The 24,015-nt window shown below is 39.2% G+C and overlaps 1 protein-coding gene across 2 annotated transcripts in view; it reads right to left on the reverse strand.

The window, feature by feature from the left end:
* SLIT3 (slit guidance ligand 3) overlaps window positions 1–24,015 on the reverse strand; it is a 517,496-nt gene that overhangs the window by 132,087 nt on the left and 361,394 nt on the right. For both annotated transcript variants that reach the window (XM_068158541.1, XM_068158532.1), the window contains 3 exons: window positions 23,019–23,090; window positions 10,921–11,064; window positions 8,173–8,336 (listed from right to left, as the gene is read on the reverse strand). In XM_068158541.1, coding sequence (XP_068014642.1) covers window positions 8,173–8,336; window positions 10,921–11,064; window positions 23,019–23,090 — 380 coding nt within the window. The remainder of the gene's footprint in view (window positions 1–8,172; window positions 8,337–10,920; window positions 11,065–23,018; window positions 23,091–24,015) is intronic.

The raw sequence follows: 24,015 nt of genomic DNA on the forward strand, positions 1-24,015 counted from the left end.
TACTGGTTTTCAGTATTAAGTGGAATATCCATAATAAACTCAGTAGTTTCAGTGTCAATGAACTCTTTCAGTCCTACTGGAAACAAATGCAGTCAGAGCCCTGCAAATGTCTTCCTGAGAAGCCCCTGCAGAATATTTTGAACAAATCTCTATTCCTCTGCTGCACTAATTAAACACTGCTTACAATAACTGCCTAAGCTAATCATCAACTACAATGAACAAGAGGTACCAGCACACAAAGAAAACTCTGCCAAAACCCTAATTTATGTCCTCAGAATACATAAGAGGCAAAATACTCCACAGGCACATTCTGGTCTTTATGCTTGTTGCAGACTACTGCAAAAAAATGTGCAGGAAGGGAGCCTCCTCCTCTTGTGGTTTGTTGTTATTGTTTGGTTGTTTTTGTGTTTGTTTGGGGTTCCTTGTTGTTGTTGTGGCTTTGTTTGGTTGTTTTGGGTTTTTTTACAAAGAGCAGCACACTACTTTATAAATTCCATTAAAAAAATAAATTAAATAATTTCCACAAGCCCCCAGTTGTACCTACGGTCACTGTGCAGAAATGTTGGCAAAAAAAGCATGAGTTGAAAAGGAATAATCTTATCTCCAGATATTTGTCAGTTTTCCCCAAGCCCCCTCCGTTAGATTTACTCTATATCCAAATGGCATTGTATGGTTTGCTCTTAGGGTTAATTCACCTCTTTACCCAAGATCTGTTTGTTCATTGGTCACTGAATCCACAGGTGTCAAAGAATTTGAAGATAGGACCCTATTTTTAACTGTCCCATCAAGCTGTAACACCTCAGGAGACTGTGGCAATCATGAGATGAAAATTTGTTGTCCAGTTGCAGGCTCAAACATTCCTGCACTGTTTTTAGCTGATGAGCTCTCTTCATGCCAATGCCTCTCCAATCATTTTCTTTATCCTATTCAAGTGACCAGTACACACACAATACAGTGCTAACTTTGCACCTCTGGTGTTGCTCAGCTTAATGTCAACACAGGCCATGGCAATGTGAGAGAAGAAATAAACTTTGGAGGTACTGAGTTACAAGAGTAATCACTCAGCTTTCCACCATAGCTAATGCGGACACCTGCAGAGAAGAACTCAGATCTCAATTGAGAAATCTGTATAGCTCTGTACTCTGCCTATAAGGGGAATCTAGAACAACTATGTTATTTGGATGCCTAAGTGATATGGATGCATCTGTGACTCAACATTCATTCTCCCTCTTTTCCTTGCCTCCCAACTATAATTGCAGATAAGGATGTTGGCTGGTAACAACACAGTTCAGATGTTTAGGTTTTGTGAAGACTATTTCGTCTTAAAAATAAAATAAAGTACAGCCTTAAAATAAACTTTTTAACTGGGACACATCAATTTACTTTCTTATTAAGAACCACACACTCTGCCAAACAGACCCACCTGCTCTCTGTTAGGCTTATGCTTCCTGGAGCAAAATAGTTTCCATTCTGCCTACTTCCCCCCTACTGCAGTGCAGGAAACTGTCCCCATGGTGTTTACCATGAGCTAGTGAAGAGTTAGAGTAACTGACACAAATATTAGCAAAAATATCTGAATTGCTATCAAAGATTTACAGAGAAAGGAGGGCTATAACTAGTTTACACTGTGGCCAAGTTACTTTTTCAACAGCAACATTTCTACAGTACAAGGGAATTTAGCTCCATTGGAGTTAGCTCATAGCAGTTTGTGTTGTGCTCTCCAATGACTTCAACTTCAGAAAAATGTCACGCAAACCAAAGCTCAAATATACTCAGACACAGTGTACAGTGAATGCTTCACATTCACAAGGATGAATTAGGTCTAGGGTTTAATCTGCAGATGATTTGTTGCTGTCAAACAACCTTCCATTTGGATAGAAGTATTCTGATGCACAAATGCATGCCCTGAGTTTAGCTATATTCAGAGTTTCTGAAGGTACTTTCACTGATTCTGGGTGTCTTCCAGGGAAGAAAAAAAAAGTACAACACATAGTGTTTAACTGAATAAAAAAAAAAGCATACACCAAACACCCCACAGAAAGAAATCTGAGTGAAGTGTATTTTTCATTTGTCTGTATCATTCATATTCCTTGCAATCCACTTGAGCAAAAGCCCTATTGAGAGAAAGTGTTGGATCTTGGCCTCAGACAAGATTTCCTGCAAATGTGATTGAGCCTAGAGCACCCAGTGCAGGACTGCCAATCTCCACCACTCTCACATGCAGAATGGACAAACCTACAAACTGTCAGAGCTTGATGCCTGCTCAGTCAAGAGCTGCTGGAGAACAGCACATTCAGGGCAGGCACTGTCACCTGTCCCCAAGCACATGACAATGCAGCACTGTTACAAGGCTGTCAAGAGCAGAGGGTTACCAGGTCTTTTGATCAAACAGAAAATACGGAGTGCAGGAATATGAATGGTAGCCTGCAAATGACTATTTGTTCCTCAATATGGATGAAATCTGCAAAGCTGTCATCAGAGTGGCAAATTACAGAATCAACAGGAAGGTGTTTCAGTCTGCCAAATTATGGAAGACCTGGATGGAATTCACTTGCCTTTCACGACTTTTAAACACTGGTTGAGGAGTAACAAGATATTGCACCTTTCATTTTCAGAGCTCAAAAAGCTTAAATAGCATTTGTATGTCACTAGAAGCAGAGAAGGAGATAACCTAGGGAGACCAAGGAGAGCTGGACAGATTAATCTCATGAAGTTCAACAAGGGGACTGCACCTAGGGAGGAATAACCCATGTATCAGTACAGGTTGAAGACTGTCCTGGTGAACAGCTGGATTACTATGAACCAGCAATGTGCCCTCGTGGTCAAGAAGGCCAGTGGCATCCCGAGATGCATCAAGAATAGTGTGGCAAACAGGTTGAAGGAGGTTCTCCTCACCCTCTCCTCTGATGGTAGAGTCACCGCCCTGGAGTCATTCAAAACCCACCTGGATACTCACTTCATTAAATACTTTTATACAAACAATAAATGTAGAATAAACTTAGAATAGAATAAACCAAACCAGGTTGGAAGAGACCTTCAAGATCATCGCGTCCAACCCATCAACCAATCCAACCCACCCAAACAGCTAACCCATGGCAGAAAGTACCCCATCAAGTCTCCTTCTGAACACCTCCAATGACTGTCCTATTCAACCTGCTCTAGGTGAACCTGCTCCAGCAAGAGGGTTAGACTACATGATCTCCAGAGGTCCTTTCCAACCTGTATCATTCTGTAATTCTGTGATGGGACAAGAAACATGCCAACTGCCTTAGGGACTGGGCATAAAAGCCCTGATTGTGCAGCCTGTGTTCTCCTGACTGGGAATGCGCCGTCCAGTGCAGTTCTATGCTTCTAAACTTGAAACAATGCAGAGAAGAGAGAAGGAAATTTCGGCTGATCACAAATAATAGGACCTCTGTTCTAAAAGAGGCAGGTAATCCACGAAAGGTGAATATGTATGAAGACAGAGGCTGGGAAAAAACCCCATAAAGAATTAGAAGGAAAACTTGTTTTTTAAGAGGATTTATGAAATTCCTTCAAAAATTCTGAGGGGACTAACAGTAACTAAGTTACTTTCTAGTAAGAAGGGATAACACAAGAGACGTGACACCAGCACTACATATATAAGCTCTGGATCCATATGTACAACAGAGGCTGACTTTGATTTATGTTGGGTTAACAAGAAGCAGTGCTCAAAAACGAGTGAATTGTGCTGGCAGATGGCTCATTGTCCTCCTCCCCACGCTTCTGACTTGTACAGCATTATCTGGAACTGAAATAACTAATTAAAGTCTGTTAGATACAATGTATGTCCCAACACCAGAGGAGGCAGGAAGACAGGTTCACTTCACCGTACTTCAGCTAGTAATCTTATTTCTAAGGTTCTTATTTCTCAGAATTAAAAGGTAAAAAAGCTTTCATGATGTGATGCTTCTAGACACACATAGGCTTTGATCATTATCAGCAATGTGTGGGTACAGCAGGTGGATCCTTCACTGCTTTTAAAATACACAATATACTGAAAAATGCAAACATGTTGGGGGGAAGAAAGCTCTACAGCTGAATACAAGGGCAGCTCTCTGCAAAAGCTATTTCATACCCAGTGTCACACAGCAATCAAGGATCCTGCCAATTCTTGAAGTGACAATAAGCTACCACAGAGACAACACAATCTGCTCATAGATTCATTTCCCTTCCTCCTAAAGCTCAGTGCTGCTTTGGAAAACAGAAATGCTGTGTTGTGAACTTAATCCAATGCTAGTGGGCAGATGATTTTTGTTGTTATTTTTTCTTCCTTTTTCTGCTAAGAATGGGAGCCTCCTGTGACCTAAGGCTGGCAAGAATCATTGGATCCTTAGGTGGTCATAGTGGGCAGATGCAGCCTAAAAGAAAACAATCATTACAATTTTACTGTTGCCACTGAAAATGACAGCATTTCCCTTTTCTAAACAGAAGAAGGAAAGCATTAGTCACAGCCCATTCCTCCAATTTCTCTTTCAAGAAAAACCTTTTTTAGTCTCAGATTCTATAGCTGTGGGGAGAAAGCTGAGCAAGGGGGCGGTTTATTATTTTGGTGCATCGCATTAAACGGAAGGCAGAAAAACACAGGCAATAGTATCTATTGCAATCTGATGCCTAGATGTACTTGGTAGTATATTCAACAGCTTTGCCTGTCTCAAAGCCCCAGGCAAAAACATGCCCCTCTCCCTGCTGTTCCTTCATTTCATGCTATAATGCTTCCAATTCTCCTTTTCAAAAAGAATTATGCACATTATCTACCTGTTGCACACTATCTCCTTCCTATGGCCATCATAACCTTTGCAGATGTTGCTCCATCACTATCAGTAAAAGCTTGAGTCATTTGGTTTGGGGAGGAAATAGCATCTGGGAAAAGTGCCTTGATGATTAATTACAAAAAGACTGCATGTTCCTCTTGCTAAATGCTGTCTAAAAGGAGAGTGGGGAGCTCCAATAAAATAAAAACTGAATGTAACGATATGCAGAATGAAGTTTTTCTATACTTGATTTTTTAATTTTTATTTTTCCCTATGCTGCATAGTTTTGTCTTCATGGTTTCATTTAATTAATCAATAAAGTTCTATTTAGCCAGTTTGAATCTCCAAATGTGACCTTCTTGGTGTTCCTCTACCACTTCAGACTGGTGAAACTTGGAACACCTCAGCTTTTCTTCCCCATTCCTGCTAAGCACTCCTAGGAGTATTCCCCATTCCTGCTAAGCACTCCTAGGAGTATCCTTGTATAATACACACAACCTGTTTTTTTCTTAATTCACTGAACACTTACATTTGTTTCTCATGCCAAGTCCTGACTGACAGTCTTCTTTTCTTCTTTCCTTCCTTTGTCAAGTTCAAAGTAAGGTGGACAACACGCAGATTATTCAGGACATTAGAATTTTGTGACTCAAGAACCAGACATTTCCCAGATGCCCAAGTATGAAGCTCACCTAAATTTAACTGCTCATGAGTGTAATCCTGACACAGGCTGAGTAACTCTTCTCCCACAGAACTCAAATATTCTGTGCATCCTCATCACTTTTCAAAGGCCAGGTCAGGATAAAATACCTCATATTACTTCTTTAACCAACCCTTCATATCCACTGCACTTCCCCCCAACAAAACCATATTACTGACTATGGACCTGCATTTAAAGAAAAAAAAAAAAACATATTAAAATATCAGGATCCCAAAACAAGAACCCTTTGGGAAAAGAGATGCACATTCACAAAAAGATTCAAAATTAAAATTCCTTTCTCACACACTGAGCACATGATGTAAAATCTACATGTGAAAACCACACAGTAAGAATCCCATAGCCAGCCAGAACACTGACAAGTTACAAAGCACTGCCAACCCAGTGGGATTGTGCAGGCTCATCCCTGGATAACACGAAGCACTGCTCAGTATTCTGACTTTGAATGATGAAGATTCGTACCTCATGGACTTTTCTGCACAGAGACATGCTGTGTTAAAACCTGGGATGAAATATACTCCTCAAAATGCAAACATGGAAAATTCCTGCCAAATGCCAAGTCTGAAGCAGCCATGATTCAGAGGAACAACTTGAGCAGAACAGGTACCAAGGGTGTCTGTTCTCTGGATTGATTTACAAACTAAGATTCTTCTAAATCATTAGACGTTCCCCCCGTCTCATGTGAGCAGACAGTGAGTCGAGTTCAGTGTATCTCATCGCCATCTGGAAACTCTACAGGCAAGGATATCTTCTCCATTGAGCTTTTGAATAGAATTAGCTTTCATCCAGCTGAAATCTTTGTTCTGAAGCTGTACAATCCCTGCTCTCCTCCTTCATAAGTCAGGTTTATGCCTTTTCCATGTGGTTTTGATATACTTGTAGAACTGGAGACCAAGGGAAAAAGAGCCTAATGCCTCAAAGAAAGGACCCCCAAGATAAGAACTCCCACAAAATATTATTCTCAACCTCACCAGGTACTGTGTTCTGTATTGTTGCTCTTCTTAGCTATAATCTTTCATAAATGATATCAGATGGTGTGTGCCTTATCCAATAGCTTGGGCCATTGTTCCAGGCATGCATGCACATACATAACATTAATTTCTCTAGCCTATTAATAAAAGCAGAAGACAATAACAATGGCAAACTGAGTACAGATTTATACCAATCTATTTCTGTGGTTACTTTCCTTTCTAAATTATATTTATGCATTTTCATTTCCAGTTTAAACATGAATATGACTGACTAATTACCTTGTTACTATGATGGCCACAATCCAAAAACCTAGATAAAAGTATGTCATCATTTCAGTTCTGGTTATAAATTTTGTTGCTTGAGTCGTAAGTGATTGAAGACTTTAACAAGCATGCCCTAGGAAACCTGACTGCAAATGAAGTTGTCTTTATTTTATTTTCCCCATAAAGAGAAGGTTTAGCTCAGCATATTGCTCACAGAGATACACAAAGCACAATGGCTTGTTCTGGGCTGCTGCCATTCAGTTTCATGCTGCATCTCCATCTACAGTCATTAATCTTTTACCAACAGGAACACAATTAATCATAGTTGTTTGTTTTGGGTTTTTTGGTTGGGTTTTTTGGTGTTTATTGGTGGTGTTTGGTTTTTTTTTTCTCTAGAGGAAAAAGACAAACATCATAGTGATTTTTATAGAAAACAGTGCAAGGTACTCATCAATAACAGTAATTTTCCATTTTTCTGCTTAGTACACACTAATAGATTTGCTTACTGAAACCTGCTTGTCTTTACAGTACACGAAAATGCAGTAATTGAAAATACAAATAACCAATAGCAAAAACACATGCAGGAGCAGCCTGCTTAGTTGTGCTGTATAGGGCAATAAATGTCCTTTTACTGATAGCTGGACCATAAATAAAGAACAGATAGGTTTGAGAAAATGGTGTTTATGTTACTTCAGAGGTTATTATTAGGTGGAAATATTTTTCAGTCTAGCTCATAGCACAAAATCTTTCCCTAAAGTGTGATGCAAGTTTTGGTTAAAAAATGAGTAAGACAAACAAACAAAAAAATCTTACCAACTTCAGTGGGAGTTTTACTTGAATTAGTGCATGTTACTTGTGGACATACAAAAAAATCTTTGAAAGTATGTCAACGCTGTCTTCCCACCCCCCCCGCTTTACTCACATTCTGGGTCAGAAATGCTCACTGACAGTTGTATGAAAATCTCATATTACTTAGGCCTTTTAGGTCTCAGGCGTTTTAGGTCTGAGAACTTACTTGGGCTCAGCTCTCATTAAGGTCAGTAAGAGTCCTGCCTGAATACAAATGATGCTCCCTCCGCCTTCCACCCCTTCAAAAGATGACATTTGCCACATGGATTCATAGATATCTTCATTGTTTTCTCTAGACATTTTATAACAGTTGTTTTTTTAAATTCAATGCTATAAGCTTTTCTCTATCTCCTTTTCCTTGTTTTTAAGAGAAGGCAGCTACAGACTGCCCCCTTTTTTATTTTTTTATTCTATTTTTTCCTCATCCATAAGGTAATTTGCTTTCTGGAGAACTAACTGAATTTCCCAAATTTAATTTTAAAAGATGCTCCATAATATCCATTATAGCAAACACTGTCCTGCAGATTCAATTAGCAGGCTCTCTGGACCTGCTTATTTCTGAATTGAAAGTGCAGTACAGCCTGGATAAATGAATTACCTGAGCAGCGGAACTTCTTGCTCTTGATCTGGCTGATTCGTTTGTTGGCAAGGCGACGCGGATTGCTGCATCGAGCACCGCTGGTTTCTATCGGATTATCCTGCAGGTAATCAGCCAGCCACTTCAAATGGCAGTCGCACACAAATGGATTCTGAGCTAAATGTCTGCAAGAAGGATGGGATGTTTAATCAGAAGTGACCTGTGACACTGTACTCCATCACTGTTTTTCACAAACGCAAACCTGAAGAGTAGAGTAATTGAATAAGCTTCCAAAAACCCAGGCCTGGCGGAAACCACACAGAGCTGCACATGAATGGGAGAATTCTGTGAGCTATCACATTTCGTAGCTCATTAAGCCTGCTGCAAGTCCTTCCATAGAGGAAACAAAAATTAAGATAGCAAAGTCTGCTTTATGCACACAGACCTCCTGTCTACAAAGTCCAGTGCTTCCTCCTGGGAGCCTGACATGCTGCCTTTAGAGAGAAATGCACCTTTTTAGATGTACCTGACCTGAAGATCATCTTGTATCCTGGTTGAAAAGAAATATTATTGGCATGCTCAGTTTCCTGGGGATCACAACGTGAATTAGTAAAATGCTTTGGATCTGTGGCAAAGCTAGAAGCGATCCAGAGGTCTCTTCTCAAGAGTAAAACTGGTATTTGCATACAGCCATCCTGTGTAACAGTGTTCCCTTTCGGAGTATTTTTTCCTGGAGCAAAAATTTGTTACTTTTGAGACTGAACTGTTGTTGCAGGGTAGAACTTTAATCTACCCTTCACCAAATTATAAACAACACATTTCCCACACATCTGGAAATAGATATTATAGCACTGACTTCAACTGGGTATTTTGACTTTGTTAATACAAATCTGCTAGAGTATCTCAGAGAGAAACAGTATTTCTCCACTGCTAGCATGATTTATTCTGCTTGACAAAGTTGAGCACTGTATCAGGAGAGTTTGTTAGGTCTACCTCAGAGCCGGATTCTGATCTCAGTTAACTTGCACCAATCCCTCTAACTTAAAGGGAGCAGGACATGGCTTTCTGATAACTGCAAGGAGAGTTTATGAAATGACAGATGTTCAAATTTGGTTTGGACAGAGGTGTAAAGTTAGTGGCTCACAAGAATTCTGCTGTTAGTGTGTTTTTTCCACTTAGAAAAACTTCTTTTCTTTTCTGTTTGCAGTTATATTTATGAACTGCCACTTAACAGAGTAAGTATGAAATACAGGAGGGCAAGGGCTGTCAGCGAGTGGGAAATGAAAGCATACACAGCAGAAAGCTCCTGGAGAAACTAAAGATTACTGTTGTAGTGGAGTCATTCCTGGTGTGAAAGGTCCAAAGAACAAACAAGCATACAGAGACAGAACATGGGACTAGTTTTATAGCTCTAGGAAAAAAAAAAATAAAAGGCAGAAAATGGCAATCACTTAGAGCTCTAAAAATGGGAGAATGAATCAAAATATTTAATGAAAAAGTGTCTTGGTGTGAAGCAACAAGTCCATTCCAGGTAGCGGCCACCAGGACTGGTGATAAAACCCCAGTGGAAACCAGGGAGCCATTTTTGTACCCTAAGAGTGCTGCCTGTTGTTCAAGTGGATGATCCTTACATACCTCTGTAAAGGAACCTCCTCTGTTACTCTTGTTGTCATGTGTATCTATGTACATATACTGCATGTTGCAGCAGAAAAAAGCACAGTGAAGGAGGGAGGGTTGGAGGACTGGGTTTGGGGGTGTGTTGATTTTTCTAATGCCTTAATGGTTTGTAGCAATAGATACTGGCCATGTACCTGGGAAATTAAGGCTGCACTTGTGGCTGAGGAGGTAGCAGATACCCTGCTGCTACAAATATTTTTTATTTTTAATATTAATTTAAGCATTTATATAACTAACTTGGCCAATGCACTTCCAGTATGAAAAAACACATATATATGTGTATATATACATTAGCAGTAAAATAGCATAGTATTTATACACACATACATATTTTAACACTAAAAATGCCTGTGCTTGCACACTACATAAACACACAGAACTTCTTCTTTACATATGCACACACAAATATGTACATAAACTCACATATGTGCTATTGGGTAAGGGAGTTCCTCCTAGTTTTTAATTTCTACCAGGCTGCCAACTCCAGCTCTGAGGGCAGAGTACTGTTTACCTTATTATCCTACTTACAGTTTTAAGATGAAACCATCTTTTGTAATTTCTGCTCTTTTGCTTCCAATTTTGCTTCTGATCCCTCTTCTCCTAATGCTTCCAATTCAAAGACTCTCAGAAAATGTTTAGTGGGTTGTCATAACAGGTCAAATAATACAATGTACCATTTCCCCTAAGCAGAACGCCAGCTGAAATGTGGTTTCCAAAGTCACAAACTGTACAGCAGGACTCAGACCCAGCAAGGAGAGATGCCAACAACACTAGAAAGTGTTAGGTGATATCTTTGATAGATTTTGCTGTTCCCATATTGCACAGAGTCAAATTTCCCTATTATCTTCCCAACAAACAGTATGAATGAATTACTCTGAGGGCTTAACACACTTATGACATTTATGTTGCTATGGGCAGGTTTTATTGATAGCTGGCTGTGCTGAATTTAAGCAATACTTCTTTTTCTTGAGCTACTACCCTAGGGTCTATTCCAAATTGTTTTAATCTCAGATGCAAAGCCTTTGCAAAAACAGGCAACACCTTTATGGGAAAAGGAGAGAGCTGTCATTTATGATACTCCTGCATACTCACAGAGTCTGGATCGATCGGAGAGGTGTGAAGAGCCCCTTGCTGATGGTCTGCAGTTTGTTGTCATAAAGAGATAGCAGTTTGAGATTATGCAGACCTTGGAACGTGTTTACCCTCAGGCAGTTGATCTTATTGGCATTGAGGAGCCTGAAAACAGAGGAAAGGTTTATCACTCATTAATCTTGTAATAATCAAATATAGATAGACTGAACTTCAGGGCTAAATCTTAAAAAATATTAACCCAGTCACCAAAGCCAACCCACACCTAAAGGTCTTCATTTGCCATTAAAAAGGTGAAAAACCACAGTCTGCACTAGTACTCCAATAGCTGGAGAATATATAGACATATAACTGCTACCAATCTTAAAACACTGACAAGATCTTGTGGGCTTTTTTCACCCACCCCCCAATTTATTCAAAATTCTCCACAAATATTTAAAGAAGTCTTCAGCTTAATATATGCAAAAATGGCAAATGCTCCCCACTTTATTATTCCATGCACACACTCATACACAAAGTCCACAGTCAGAAGAAACTTTTTTCCCAGTTTTCTTTATCAGCAGCTGTCTTAAATCTAACTGAAATTCCAGAAGCCTGACTTCTTTTGATAAGCAGTGCAGGGTTAATTTGATCATGAAAGAAAAGAAAACATGATTCTCCTCAGAGACAAGAAGAGAGAAGTGTAGGGTCTGGACTAAAATTTTCTGAAAAGCAGGGTCACTTCACACCTAAGAAGAGTCAAGCACTGGACCAGGCTGCTCAGATGAGTTGAGCAGTCGCCCATCATTAGAAGTTTTCAAGATGATACTGAATAAAGCCATGAGCAACCTGTCCCAGTTACACCACAGTCCTGTGCAGTCATAAAAAAGCAGCACAAAGGCAATTTTCATCCTTTTAAAAAATGTATTTTCCACATCTACAGAGTAGCTGTTTGGAAGAACTAATGAGTTCACCCACTACTTGTGCAAGTTCTCTTAAGATTATCCAGCCAGAGTTCTGTCACCGAAACATTTTTCTGTCATGTATACAAGTATATACAATCCCAACAAGAAGCTAGATCTCCCTCTGAGACACTCCAACACAAGAACATTTAAATTGTCCCAGTCATCTGCATATGTAGTATTTTAGGCGCAGAAGGAAAATAGGCAAGAAATGACCTGTTCTTACAAAAGCCAGAATTCCCATCTTTTTTTTACTGAGAAAAATACTACATTGCAAACAATTTATGCTATTAATTCAGTTCTCTTGGTCATTAAATTCTTGCTACTTTGCCAATAACTTTGAGGGGCTTAATATTGCAGCACTGAGGCCCTCTATGGGGCATCACACTAATACTAAATCAGAAGAAAATGTGTTTATAAATAAAAATGAAAAGTCATCTTCCATTCCTCATCAAGCCAACAATGCCTCTTAACCACAGCTGTAGCAGCACTGCATGTACACTGCTACATACAACAGGGCAACCTGTCAATGAAAAACTGCATACATGTCAGCTGCACATGATGTAGCTCCACAAAGTAACCTCAGAAGCTACTTCCTCTGCATAGCAAGCTGGATTTGCATTGCTGAAACCTTTGGAACACTGTGCAGTCAGTACAGCTCTCTGCTCCTACTGTCCTTTTGGCAGCACCTCATTACTGCAGTGAATGGCTCCAGTAATTGTGAAACATAAAAGACAAGACAGAAGCATACTTGACCAAAGCCCTTTTTCTCAAGGAGAACAGGAACACAGTGATTTGGAATGAGAGGGAGTCAGAACAGAACTCACCTTTCCAGCCTACAGAACAGTCAATATCAATTTACCAGAAGTTTCTTCTTTTGTGAGAAACAGTTTGGTGTCAAAGGACAGAAAGTCCCATAGAAGGCAATGATGAATAAAGGAGGTTACATTTTTGCATGAACTACTAACCAAAAAAAAAAAAAGTATGAAATCATAAGCTAGACTGGTATGACCTCTCTAGAATCTGTATTATTGTGACTGATAATTATGTGACACCTCATCCACACTCCTGGTGTGTGTTAATTCTGGTTGACTCCACCAGCAGTAACAGCACAATTTTCATATTAGGCTGCAAGGACAGTTTCTACCATGCATCTGACTTCTAAGATTTTCCTCCAACAGCAAACATCAATGTCACAGCTTACAAGCCATTTGTGTGTCTTAGCCAAAGCAGTTTATTCCCCATTGGTTCTCGTGCATTATGCATTTCTCTTTCAAGTTTGCACATTAACTTTTCCATAAAGAACAGCTAAGGAGCTATTGGAGAGCAGAATTAGCTGCTGAGTTTTGAACAATAACCCTAGACATGCACTTACGCATTACAAGTCTTTTGGTTTCAAACCCTTGTCCTTTTGCACTGCTCCCACAATGGGTTTAAGTAATGCACATTAGAATCACAGAATCATTTACGTTGGAAAGATGTCTAAAATCATTGAGTCCAACCATTGATGTAGCAGGACCACGGCCATTAAACCATGTCCCCATTTGCTACATCTACACCTCTAGGGATGGTGACTTCACCACCTCCCTGGGCAGCCTGTTCCAGGGACTGACCAGGCTTATAGAAAAGGAATTTTTCCTAATATCCAACCTAAACTTTCCCTGGAGCAACTTGAGGCCATTTCCTCTTGTCCTATCACCTGATACAAGGGAGAAAGAACTCCTTTCAGGGAGCTGTAGAGAGCAATGAAGTTTTCTCTCAGCCTTCTCTTCTCTAGACTAAACAACCCCAGCTCCCTCTGCCTCTTCTCATCAGACCTGTTCTTCAGACCCTTCACCAGCTTTGCTGCCCTTCTCTGGACCTGCTCTAGCAACTCAATGTCCTTCTTGTGCTGAGGGGCTTCAACTGATTGCTCCATGACAGAGGCTTGGGATGTAAGTTATATAGGATGAAACTTCAATTTATTTTGCCAGGTGCTTTTTTCTCCCCTAATATTACAGTAATATTTTCTGTTACAAGCAGTACTTGCAGAAAAGCATAAAGAGCAAATAATTCTTTTTTTCATTTCAAAAATAATCTCATTAATATGAGAACTTACAACTGAACTACAGCTGTACTTGTATATGTGGATAAACAGTGTGTCTTTTTGTGATGCTTAAGAAGTGCACACACCAGAGAGGTGTGCTGTGCAGATGCCATTTGCTCCTGTGCAAAGAGCGAACTTGAAGTCTGACCATCATTGATCCCACTTAATAAATCCTCAGAGCAAAAGCTGACCTAGAACTGCAGTGAATGCACAGGATTCAAATTAATTTTCTGATTAGTTTCAACAAAATATAAATAAACTCAATGCTGGAAATCTGAATTTAGAATGTGACAAGTTTTGCTGGTATGGATTTTCAATGACTAGATTTGTAGTGACACAATCTCTGACATTTCTGTAAGACCCAAAATGAGAGAAACTGATCCTGCACATAGCCACAAATACAGAAGCACACTCTCTCCTTCAAGCATCAGAGATAGCAATTTGGAACAGGAAAGTGCTCCTGCAGACTGTTTAGAAGCAGGAATTCAGGTCCTACACAGCTTTCCTGGGGGGACAACAGTTATTCTGTATAACATCTATGCTATATATGTTCAGTACCCAAATCTAAACAGCAAAGATGGCATGCACAACAGTAACACAGATGCGGTCACAGTTGGTGAATCATGAAATAGATTAATGGCTTATTTCTGACTGGAATCAGTGAGAAAGGGGAGTGGAGAAATGAAATACCATGAGAAAGCAGAATAAATCACCCCTAATTTTTTTTCCTCCCACTTACTGTGAGTTAGGATATGATCCTTGGCCAGAAGCATTAAGGTTTCTATCCCTTTGAAAACTCGGTACTTTTTAAATAGCCCCTCTAAGGATATTCCCCTTTATAAATTCCAATTCTTTGTTTAATCTTTCTTCACTATCACAGCCTCCCTCATGACATCTAATTATTAATTAGCTGTACAAGGCTGGCCTTGCATGGAGTTAAAAGTGGGTCTAAGATTTCTGGTTTTTTTTTTTTAAACTAACACCGAGGCAATGAGAAAAACATATTCTAGGGAGGTAGAAACACTGATCTTTCTTAAATACAGAACCATGCTGGAAAACATAGTAAAGGTTCTTTATATTGGACTGACACCAAAAGAAGGGACAATATTAAATATTGAGTCTTATTTAGCAAGAACTATATGGTATTTATTTTGCACCAATTTATGGTGAAAGTAAATTCCACTGATTTTCCTATTTTGTTATTGGCTTAATTGGATGAGATTTACACACAGCCTCCAGATGTGGTGCAGCATTCAGAAGGAGGTTAAAAATTCAAGTAGAAATAAAACTGCCTGCTACATAGAGGGATGATGGATTATTAACTCAAGTCTCCATTTTCATCCCTCTGGATATGTTAAAAAATGAAGAAATCTCTTGCAAGCCCAGGACCACCATAGAATATAGGAGAATGGTTAAAGACCTTGTGGTTTACACATCACTGAAAGCAACGAGCAGAGCAGTATTACAATTCCATGAACCCATTTCCCGAAAAAGTGATTTTGTCCACACACATTGAAGTAATAATGTTTCAGCTAAGCTCTTTGAATGAATGTGCACTGAATTGGCACTGTAATTGTATCAGATGCTCACAAGCACCATCTGCATAATTAAGATGGTCCATAATTGAATTATATGCCCAAGCACAGTTTCAAGTGATTAACATTTAAATAACATTTTGAACTATAAACCCAAAATGATTGAAAAATTGGTTTTTTTAAGAGCAAATATGGATGTTTATATGGCTTTTACTCTTCTCAATGTTTGCATTTTCAGCTCAGTGAAGTCAAGTAATCAAACTATAGGCAAATAAGTACATAATTCGGAGAATGAAAGAGCAGCTTATCAACCTTTAAACATTCTGGAGGCAGCAGGTTGATTTCTGTTGCTACAGGATGGACCAGAAATCATTCTAGGTACATTAGTGAAACAAAAGGAAATTGTCAGGGAGCCACTAGAAAACTTCTCTTTTTCACTAGCTTTGTGTTTTGACAGTAATGACAACATGATGAGAATGAAAATGCATCTCAAGAACTGTCTGGCACATCCCACATGCCAGACTCCACTGGGGGAAAATGAGAACTCACCAGAAAAAGGCAGGTGTAAAATGCATAGGAGACTTGTATGGAAGGAGAGAACTGGGTAATAGTTTTGCATGGGTTACAGCAGAATACAAATCAAATATACATGACTTTTATAGAATATCAATAGCCAAGTGAGTCAAGAATTATCTTTAACACAACTCATCACAGAGAACAGCTGACGTGCCAATATGGAAGTACCTAGTCAAGTGCTCCATCATCCTAGCAATGACAAGCCATGTCTAACGACAGAACTGTGTGTCCTTGCTTACTTATGGGAAAAATAATTATATGAGGTTCCAGGAATGTTTTTTAATGGCCTGGAGTGTAGGGGAGTAATCTGATTGCTGCTCACTGTGCCAAGATATTTAGACATCTACAAAAATTTTATTTTCTAATGTAATGACTGACCAATGTCCATCAGTGCTTCAACTGATAATACTCAGTGTGAAATCATCATTATGCTTGCTTGAACCAGCTTCAAGTGTTTCTCCATGTGCAAGAAACTGGATGGTAGGGATGACGACGAAAAATTTATTCAACAAACATTAAAATGGAAACATCACAAGCTGATAATGAGGCAAGAAGAAGGAAGCATAGAACATAGTCCTGGTTTAGGGAGATTTTAAAGGTCTTCTTTCATTTCTGATAGAAAAGACTGCAACACCAGTTGGAAAATTGTCCACAAAATCCTGTGTTACTACCTGGAGAATTAAAAGTGTCTGCTGTTACAGCACCTGGACTTCTGCTATTCAACTTCAATATTGTCTAACTTATGCATGCAGGTAATGTGACAGCTGACTTTAGATAACCGAACAGTAATTCAGATGCTCAACAGAATGAACACATTTTCTCACCTTCCTGCACTATCAGGAAGTTAGTTTCTTGTGCAATAATAACTCAGAGAGTTTCTGTCAGGTGCGTCCAGCACTGGCGTCAGAAGAGCTAACGAATTACACACTGACGTATGAACTAGCAGTTGTTTTGGGAAACTGTACGCAGACAGGCTACAGAAGTGACACAGGAAAGGCAGATGCTGTTACGGTCTTTCATTAGTGCTTGACTGTAATTGTATTTCTGTGTCTGGCAGATGCTGCTCCCTCACTTTAACAGCAGTTATTGAGCTTAGTAATGTTATCACAATAGCAGCTCAAATGCAGAAATCGGAAGGAAAAAAGCTTAAGGCAAGAGGCTTGAAAACAATTCTAAAGCTATTAAATGAGTCTGTGCGGGGAATATTCTGCCCTAGACTAGAAGGACAAAGGTTGCACAGCATCTCAGCTGTAGTCAGAAATATTTTGAGCAATCAAGGGAACATTCATATGCCATTTTGCTAAGAATTTAAAATTACAGAACCCAGAAATTACCTAGGTTACAGAGGACCTCCAGAGGTTATCTGGTCTGAATCATGATCATATTATAGATATTTAATACAGATACTTGCTTTATCTGAGAAATAATTATTTCATCAAATCACAGGGTAATTCAGAATGGCAGGAAGCTTGAGAGGTTCACTCTATTAGATTCCCCAAACCAAGTGAGCTCTAGGGCCAGACCAGGTTGCTTTGAGTTTTATTCAATACGCTCTTTAAAATCTTCAAGGACAGAGAATGTACAACGTTCTGGGCAGCCTGCTCCACGGTACGGCTGTAGTTGTGAAAATGTTTCCCCTCACATCTAGTCAGAAGGTATCTTTTTTTAATATCTCTTGTCAATTCTCCACTGGAAAAATGAGGAACTCCATGGAATAATATTTGATCCACCACTCAAACCTCAGAAAGATTGCTATGGGAGGAGGACAGACTACTGTGCCAGTCTTTCCCAGACATACTGGGAGATGGAAAACTGACATTTCTTGCTTCTGGCACTTATATACTGTTTGCATCACTGTTTAATGATACCCAAGTATACAAGGGTGTAATGTATACAATACAAAATATTGGGATTGATGTAGATTCTTAGTGTAATTTTGTATTTCTTGTTTTAAAAATACTTTGCATTGGTTTGTGCTTCACTGGATTTTCTTTGAGCTTCTAACAAGCTCTGAAAGTACACAATAAATAACTGGTAGATCCTGGTTTAAGCTCTTAAGTACTGGGATTAAATTTACAATTACAAATCAACCCAAGCACTTCAAACTTGGCAAATTTGCCACGGACATATTTTCCAAGCAACCTCACCAGAAGAGCTATGGGACTTCCAAGTATTTCAAATATTCATCCAAGAAGAAATAGCACAAAAACAGGCTAAAAAGGAGATCACTCAATGCTGAATTTTCAGGCAGACTGATAATAGCAGTTTCTGAAAGGACACAGACAACTTGTCACTTCACATAAGTCTATTTTAAATAAAACCAAGTTGCAGTTGTAAATGTAATTTCTAGTTTTGATTTTTATCCAGGTGAGATGATTTGATCCAGAAGTCTAATTTTTCACCACTTTTGAAGTTACTTTATCTGTTCAGTATGTCTGACTCCAGTCATGTCTAACTTCCAACTACAGTGCTGAGTTTTCCCTAATGATCAGACACTAGGAGAAGGCTGTAAGCTTTTGGCTTCATTTTATGATTTCAATATATATGCACCCCAGGAGTACCTGTACTTCCGGCAACATCAAAACAGAGCCCACTATAGGGATTCTTTCCTGACCTGCAAGCCATGAGGATCTCAATCATAAGATCTGGGATGAACATGCCTGAGCCTTTGTATGATTAGCATCTATGCAAAGTAAATGGCCTCAAGGAAAAGGGTTTATTGAAAAGTGATACTCACCAAACATCTGAAAAATGAGATTTTATCCCCTTGTATTATTTTGCTAGACAGCCTCTTTAAACATTAGAGACTTGATGATACCTTCAGGTTCCAAGAAATAAGAGCACTGTGAAGAACACAGTGTATGACAGTAATAAAAAGGCTGCCAGAATGTTTGTCTTAATATGGTTTCAGAGAAGGAAGTAGATATGAAAAACATTGGTTAACAAACTTGGTGCCCATTATCCACAGCTCACTGTCCTGAGCCACATGATTCACTGTTTCACTGCAGTCTGGCTCTGCTCATTTGGGAGCAAGCAGAGAAACCGTCAGCCTTATCTGTCACAGGGCTGCTGAAAGAGCAAGCTGCACAGTGTTATGTTGTGCCCCCTGGGCAGTGATTGGCAGACAGTTTGGCAAACTCAAGGGCTCCTGAAAGAGCCTGTCCATGTTCCAGGAAAACTGAAAGACAGGTGAGAAGGACTTTTAAATGTATGCCAGTTTATAGGCAGATGAAGGTTAATCGAAGGCCTCCTGGACAGGAGTTCAAAGTGACCACAGCTAATGGTTACTTGAAAGCTTCCACCTTACACTGAAACCCCTTCCATTCTTTTGATACTCAAATGCAGGTTGAACAAGCAACTGTCATTAACCAAACACTGGGTTTATTGCCCCAGTGAAATGAAAGGTTCAGTTTGCTGTTAAAATAAAAACCAAATCCAAAACAAACAAACAAACAAACACCCAAAACCCACCCAAACCACTCCAGTTACTCATTTTTGGAAAAGAGTTTGGCTCTCTATAATCCAAGCGGACCTAGAATTCTCAGAAGACACTCAGTCCAATCTGCTGGATTAAGGATGGGGTACAGTAGCTACAGTAGCTTTCTAGCATCCCCTCTGCTGGCAACTCTGAATAGGATACAGAAAATAACATGGTCCAAGAAAGGCTTCTGTAGCACAGAACAGATGGGCAGTTGGACTTCTGTAATAATGTTTGCTGCTGTACTGGTTACAATGGTGTCTTCAGGAAGACATACAATTTGTGAAATCAGCAATTTAACAGAAATTCAACTGTGATTATTTATGTGGGGAACGTTGACTACTTAAGATAGCTAATTCTAATGATGGCTTCAGAAGCAATATTTTAAATTAAATCAGTAAGGTTTCAAAAAACCCCAACAAACCTACACAAACCCAACATCATACCCCAACAGAAAAACCTTATTACCTACCCATGCCTGGTTATTTTCTTGCCAAATATAATATAATATTGGCTTACTCACCTCAGTCTTATATGACTGAAATACAGAATTCTAATGCTAGGCAGGCAGTTTAAAACTTATTTGGAATTCTTTATTTCCCATACACCAGAGCCCAATGGGGCAGTTGAGGATGCTGTATCTGACACCAGTGGTACTGTCTGCAGATGTAAAGCACTTAAATGAAACAATTGTACCAGAATAAAAGTGTAATAGTCTGGTCCTATACTGTGACAGTATATTGAAAGAGAAGGATAATAACATTTCTGACTCTGATGAGTCTATATCCAAACCAGTAAATAACAATATTAGCAATTTCACAGTAATTATTTTTCCTTCTAAATGCAATTTCAATGATTTTATACAGGCCCCAGAATGACTCCCTGTTTCTGTTTGTCTCCTGCTTCACCATACACCAGCATATTTTCAAAAATGCTCCAGCTCAAGCTTAGCAAATTACAGCAGCTACCAGGATACCTTAATCAGAGCATTCTTATCAGTGTGTCTCCAGACTAATAAGAAGAAATCCAATCTAGAGCCCACTGAACACTAAATTAGATCAAATCACAGGGCACTCTTCCAACTGTTTCAACAGCAGGTCTAAAACCAACAAATGCCACTTCTTTTTTCAGTATCCATTAAAATAGTACAAGCAAACCCATAATAGCTGCTTCAAAGCCATGACCAGAAAAGCCTGCAAACATTTGTTTGCAGTTAAAGCATGACCATTCAGCGTTCTCCTTGCCAAAAGCTACTTTACAGTCAAACACTTTCAAGAAGACCCTGAAAGGCTCCAGAGCCACAATAATCTGGAAATCCCATAATGGGGCAACCCACTTACATCTTTTCAGCTTTTAATGGTTCTATGGCATACAGATTTTGCCCCCTTAACAAAAAGGCACCAGTTGAGATGATTCAGACTTAAATATGTAATTGGTTGAAAGCCCACACTACACAAGGATTACAATATAAAGGCATTGTGATCTGCCTAATGCTTTATGCAAAACTTTTGGACCCACTTTTTTATAGGACACTGTGAGCCATATATTGAGTGATTATTATTCTTTTCCTTTTCTACTGGAAAAGATCCTACCTGTAAAATGTTCTGTGTTAGATACAGCAACTGTGTATCACTTTGAACTTGCAACCATAATATTTGAGGAAGAGGACTATGCTAAAGCTCAGATTTATACAATGTAGTTTCTTTCTCAGAGGTCAAAGTGACAAGCTAAGTTTTATCTCTCCTTTCACTGGCAGCATCTTCACTGTACTGAAGGCAACCTGAGCCTGACAATGACTAATAGGCCAGTTATATAAGCACGTGCTGAGTCCCAGCATCCAAACACTTTTATACTTGTTTTCACACGTGGAAAAATGCCTCCCCCGCTAAATAAACAGGCTGGCCATAGACACTGAAGCACTAACAAACATGTGAGGTATGGGACAAGACAGAGGAAAGGAGATGCCAGAAAAGGATGTGCAAAAGGTGAAGACAAAACAATTGGCTGCATGTAGGAGGTGATGAACAGCTTCCCACCATCACAAGTCATAGACTGTCATAAAGAAACCAAGATCTTTCTTGTCCTTCTCAAGAATAAAGTGGTCTGGGTTTGCAACTAAGATCTTAGGAATAAACTAAACTTCTGAGTAGTCATTCACTTAACATATAGAGCTATCTCTGTTCTGTGATACCACATTTTAGGTCTTGGGCTTTGCTCATGTATTTCTAATCTAAAGCTATGTTTACTTTTATGTAATACATAAATGCAGCAAAGAGAGGAACCATGGAGTGATGGACTGAATGGCAATCATGAACTTTTAGATACTCATTTCTGGTTATGCCAAAACAGGAATGCTTAAAATAACATGTCTAGAAGCTACTTTTTATTTTATATTTAATAGAATTTACTGTTTGGAAGTGGAGGGTTATGTGTTTTAGGCTCGAGGTGAGGACAAAGTTCTTCATCGAGAGAGTCATTAGTCATTGGAATGGGCTGCCTGGGGAAGTGGTGGAGTCACCATCCCTCGAGGTGTTCAAGAGGAGACTGGACGTGGCACTTGGTGCCATGGTCTAGTCATGGGTCTGTGGTGACAGGTTGGACTCTATGATCCTTGAGGTCTCTTCCAACCTTGGCGATACTGTGATACGGTGTTATATAAACCAGAATTGATTAACTGATCACATGCCACCTTTGCTTTCAAAATGCATCATCCATGATGCAGAATATGAGGAATCCATAATAAACTCATTTTACTTTTGTTCCTTCTACTGACTGGCTGAAAGAACAGCTGATTTCATTCTCTTTGAAGGAGTTACTGGTTCCCAATGTGAGTATGGAGACAAGAGAGAGTGAAATTTGCAATTTCACATTTGGCTTAGGAAATTTTGTATGCTATATTAATAAATACTGAGGACTGTATGATCTCCATCTTAGCCCTGATTACAGATGTGTTTAATCCCAAATGTCATAAAATACTCAAATATACACTGCATTCTGAAATAATATCTCTTGCAACTAAGCCACATTCAGCATAATAACAATATAGAACTGAGCATAGCTGGTGAGAATGAGATCTTTCATATTGCCATTTTGCTTTCAAGAGCAGGCACTTCCAACACAGTAGCCCTCAAGGATCTAGATATTTAACCACAAATGCTAGATGTGTAAAACCAGTCAGATGGCATCCCCACCCGCACATCAACCAGCAGCCAGATTTCCTTTCTTGAACTTCAGCACGTCTCTCATTTCCTCCCCACACATAAATCCTCCACGTCTATTACCCGTTACACACACTGTGCAATAAAACTGTTGGCACCTTCCTTTTCTCCCTCAGCCTTTGCCTCTCTCGTCTGACACAGAGACAATGGACTAGCATATCCTAGTGAGTTTTCAGTGGAAAAGGTGATTTTATTAATGTCAGAAGCTAAAAAACCAGTAAATCTAGCTTGCCTGTAGAACAGAGAAGAGGAAGGGATCATACTCACAGCAGCTGCAGAGACACAAGATCATCAAAAAGGCCCTGGGGAATCTCTGTGATCTTGTTTCCATAGAGCACTCTGAAAGATTCAGGAAGACAAAATAAATCTTGAGTAACAGACCAGTTTAGTGTCCTCCCACATCTCTACATTACCATCCTTATTGATCTTGTGCACCATGCCCAGGGTCTGTGGGCATTTCATTTAACTACTGATCTCATTTTCTTTTTCAGAGAGCATGTGGTATTAAATGAGCTGTTATGATTCCGGCTTCGTCTGGTGTTGGAAAGCATTTTTAATGTAGACATTGGACATGATCCAAAAATGGTATCTGAAATATTTTTCATTCTGTTGAGGGATTTTTTTCCCCCACCCTTTTTAGAATTATTTTAAACACTGAAAGGTACATTGTCTGATGCAAACCCCTAGAATTCTGCTCAGTGATACTGAATTTAAAAGCAAGGAGCACAAGCTGGTTGTAGATAAAATTTCACACAACTGAATTGCTTCAGATATAATAATTGGCATGAAATGTGACACAGGAATCACTGGGTAAAATATTATGGCTTCACCAGCTGCTAGCTAATATAAAGAACTTTAGCCTGAACTGGGAACAGACATACACTTCAGAAACTCAAAACTAATTTAGGTATAGGTTAGTTACAAAAATCAGTAAAGATTTAATAACGCAAATGAAAGTCTCTGTATATATTTATTCAACCATAAATATATATATGACCTGATACCCACGATTCAGGTTTAATATTAAACCTTTTTTTTTTAATGGACAAATGCATATACAGTATTCTCAGAAACTGAACTAAAGGAAAAACCAGACAAAACCGTCATTATGCTAAGATATATTACCTAGGGATCAGAGCAAGATCATGTATGAAAGGAACACCTGAATTTCAATCATGGCTAAAGTATTTACTCATGTCATTTCTGCAAGTTGATAAAATTTGTCAAACCAAAGAGAGTTAGGGGCTTATGTGGGCTCTGGTAA

This window comes from Melanerpes formicivorus, unplaced genomic scaffold (assembly GCF_026170545.1).
Source record: "Melanerpes formicivorus ecotype bairdi unplaced genomic scaffold, bMelFor1.0.p_v2 SCAF_2, whole genome shotgun sequence".
In the NCBI taxonomy this organism is placed as follows: Eukaryota; Metazoa; Chordata; class Aves; order Piciformes; family Picidae; genus Melanerpes; species Melanerpes formicivorus.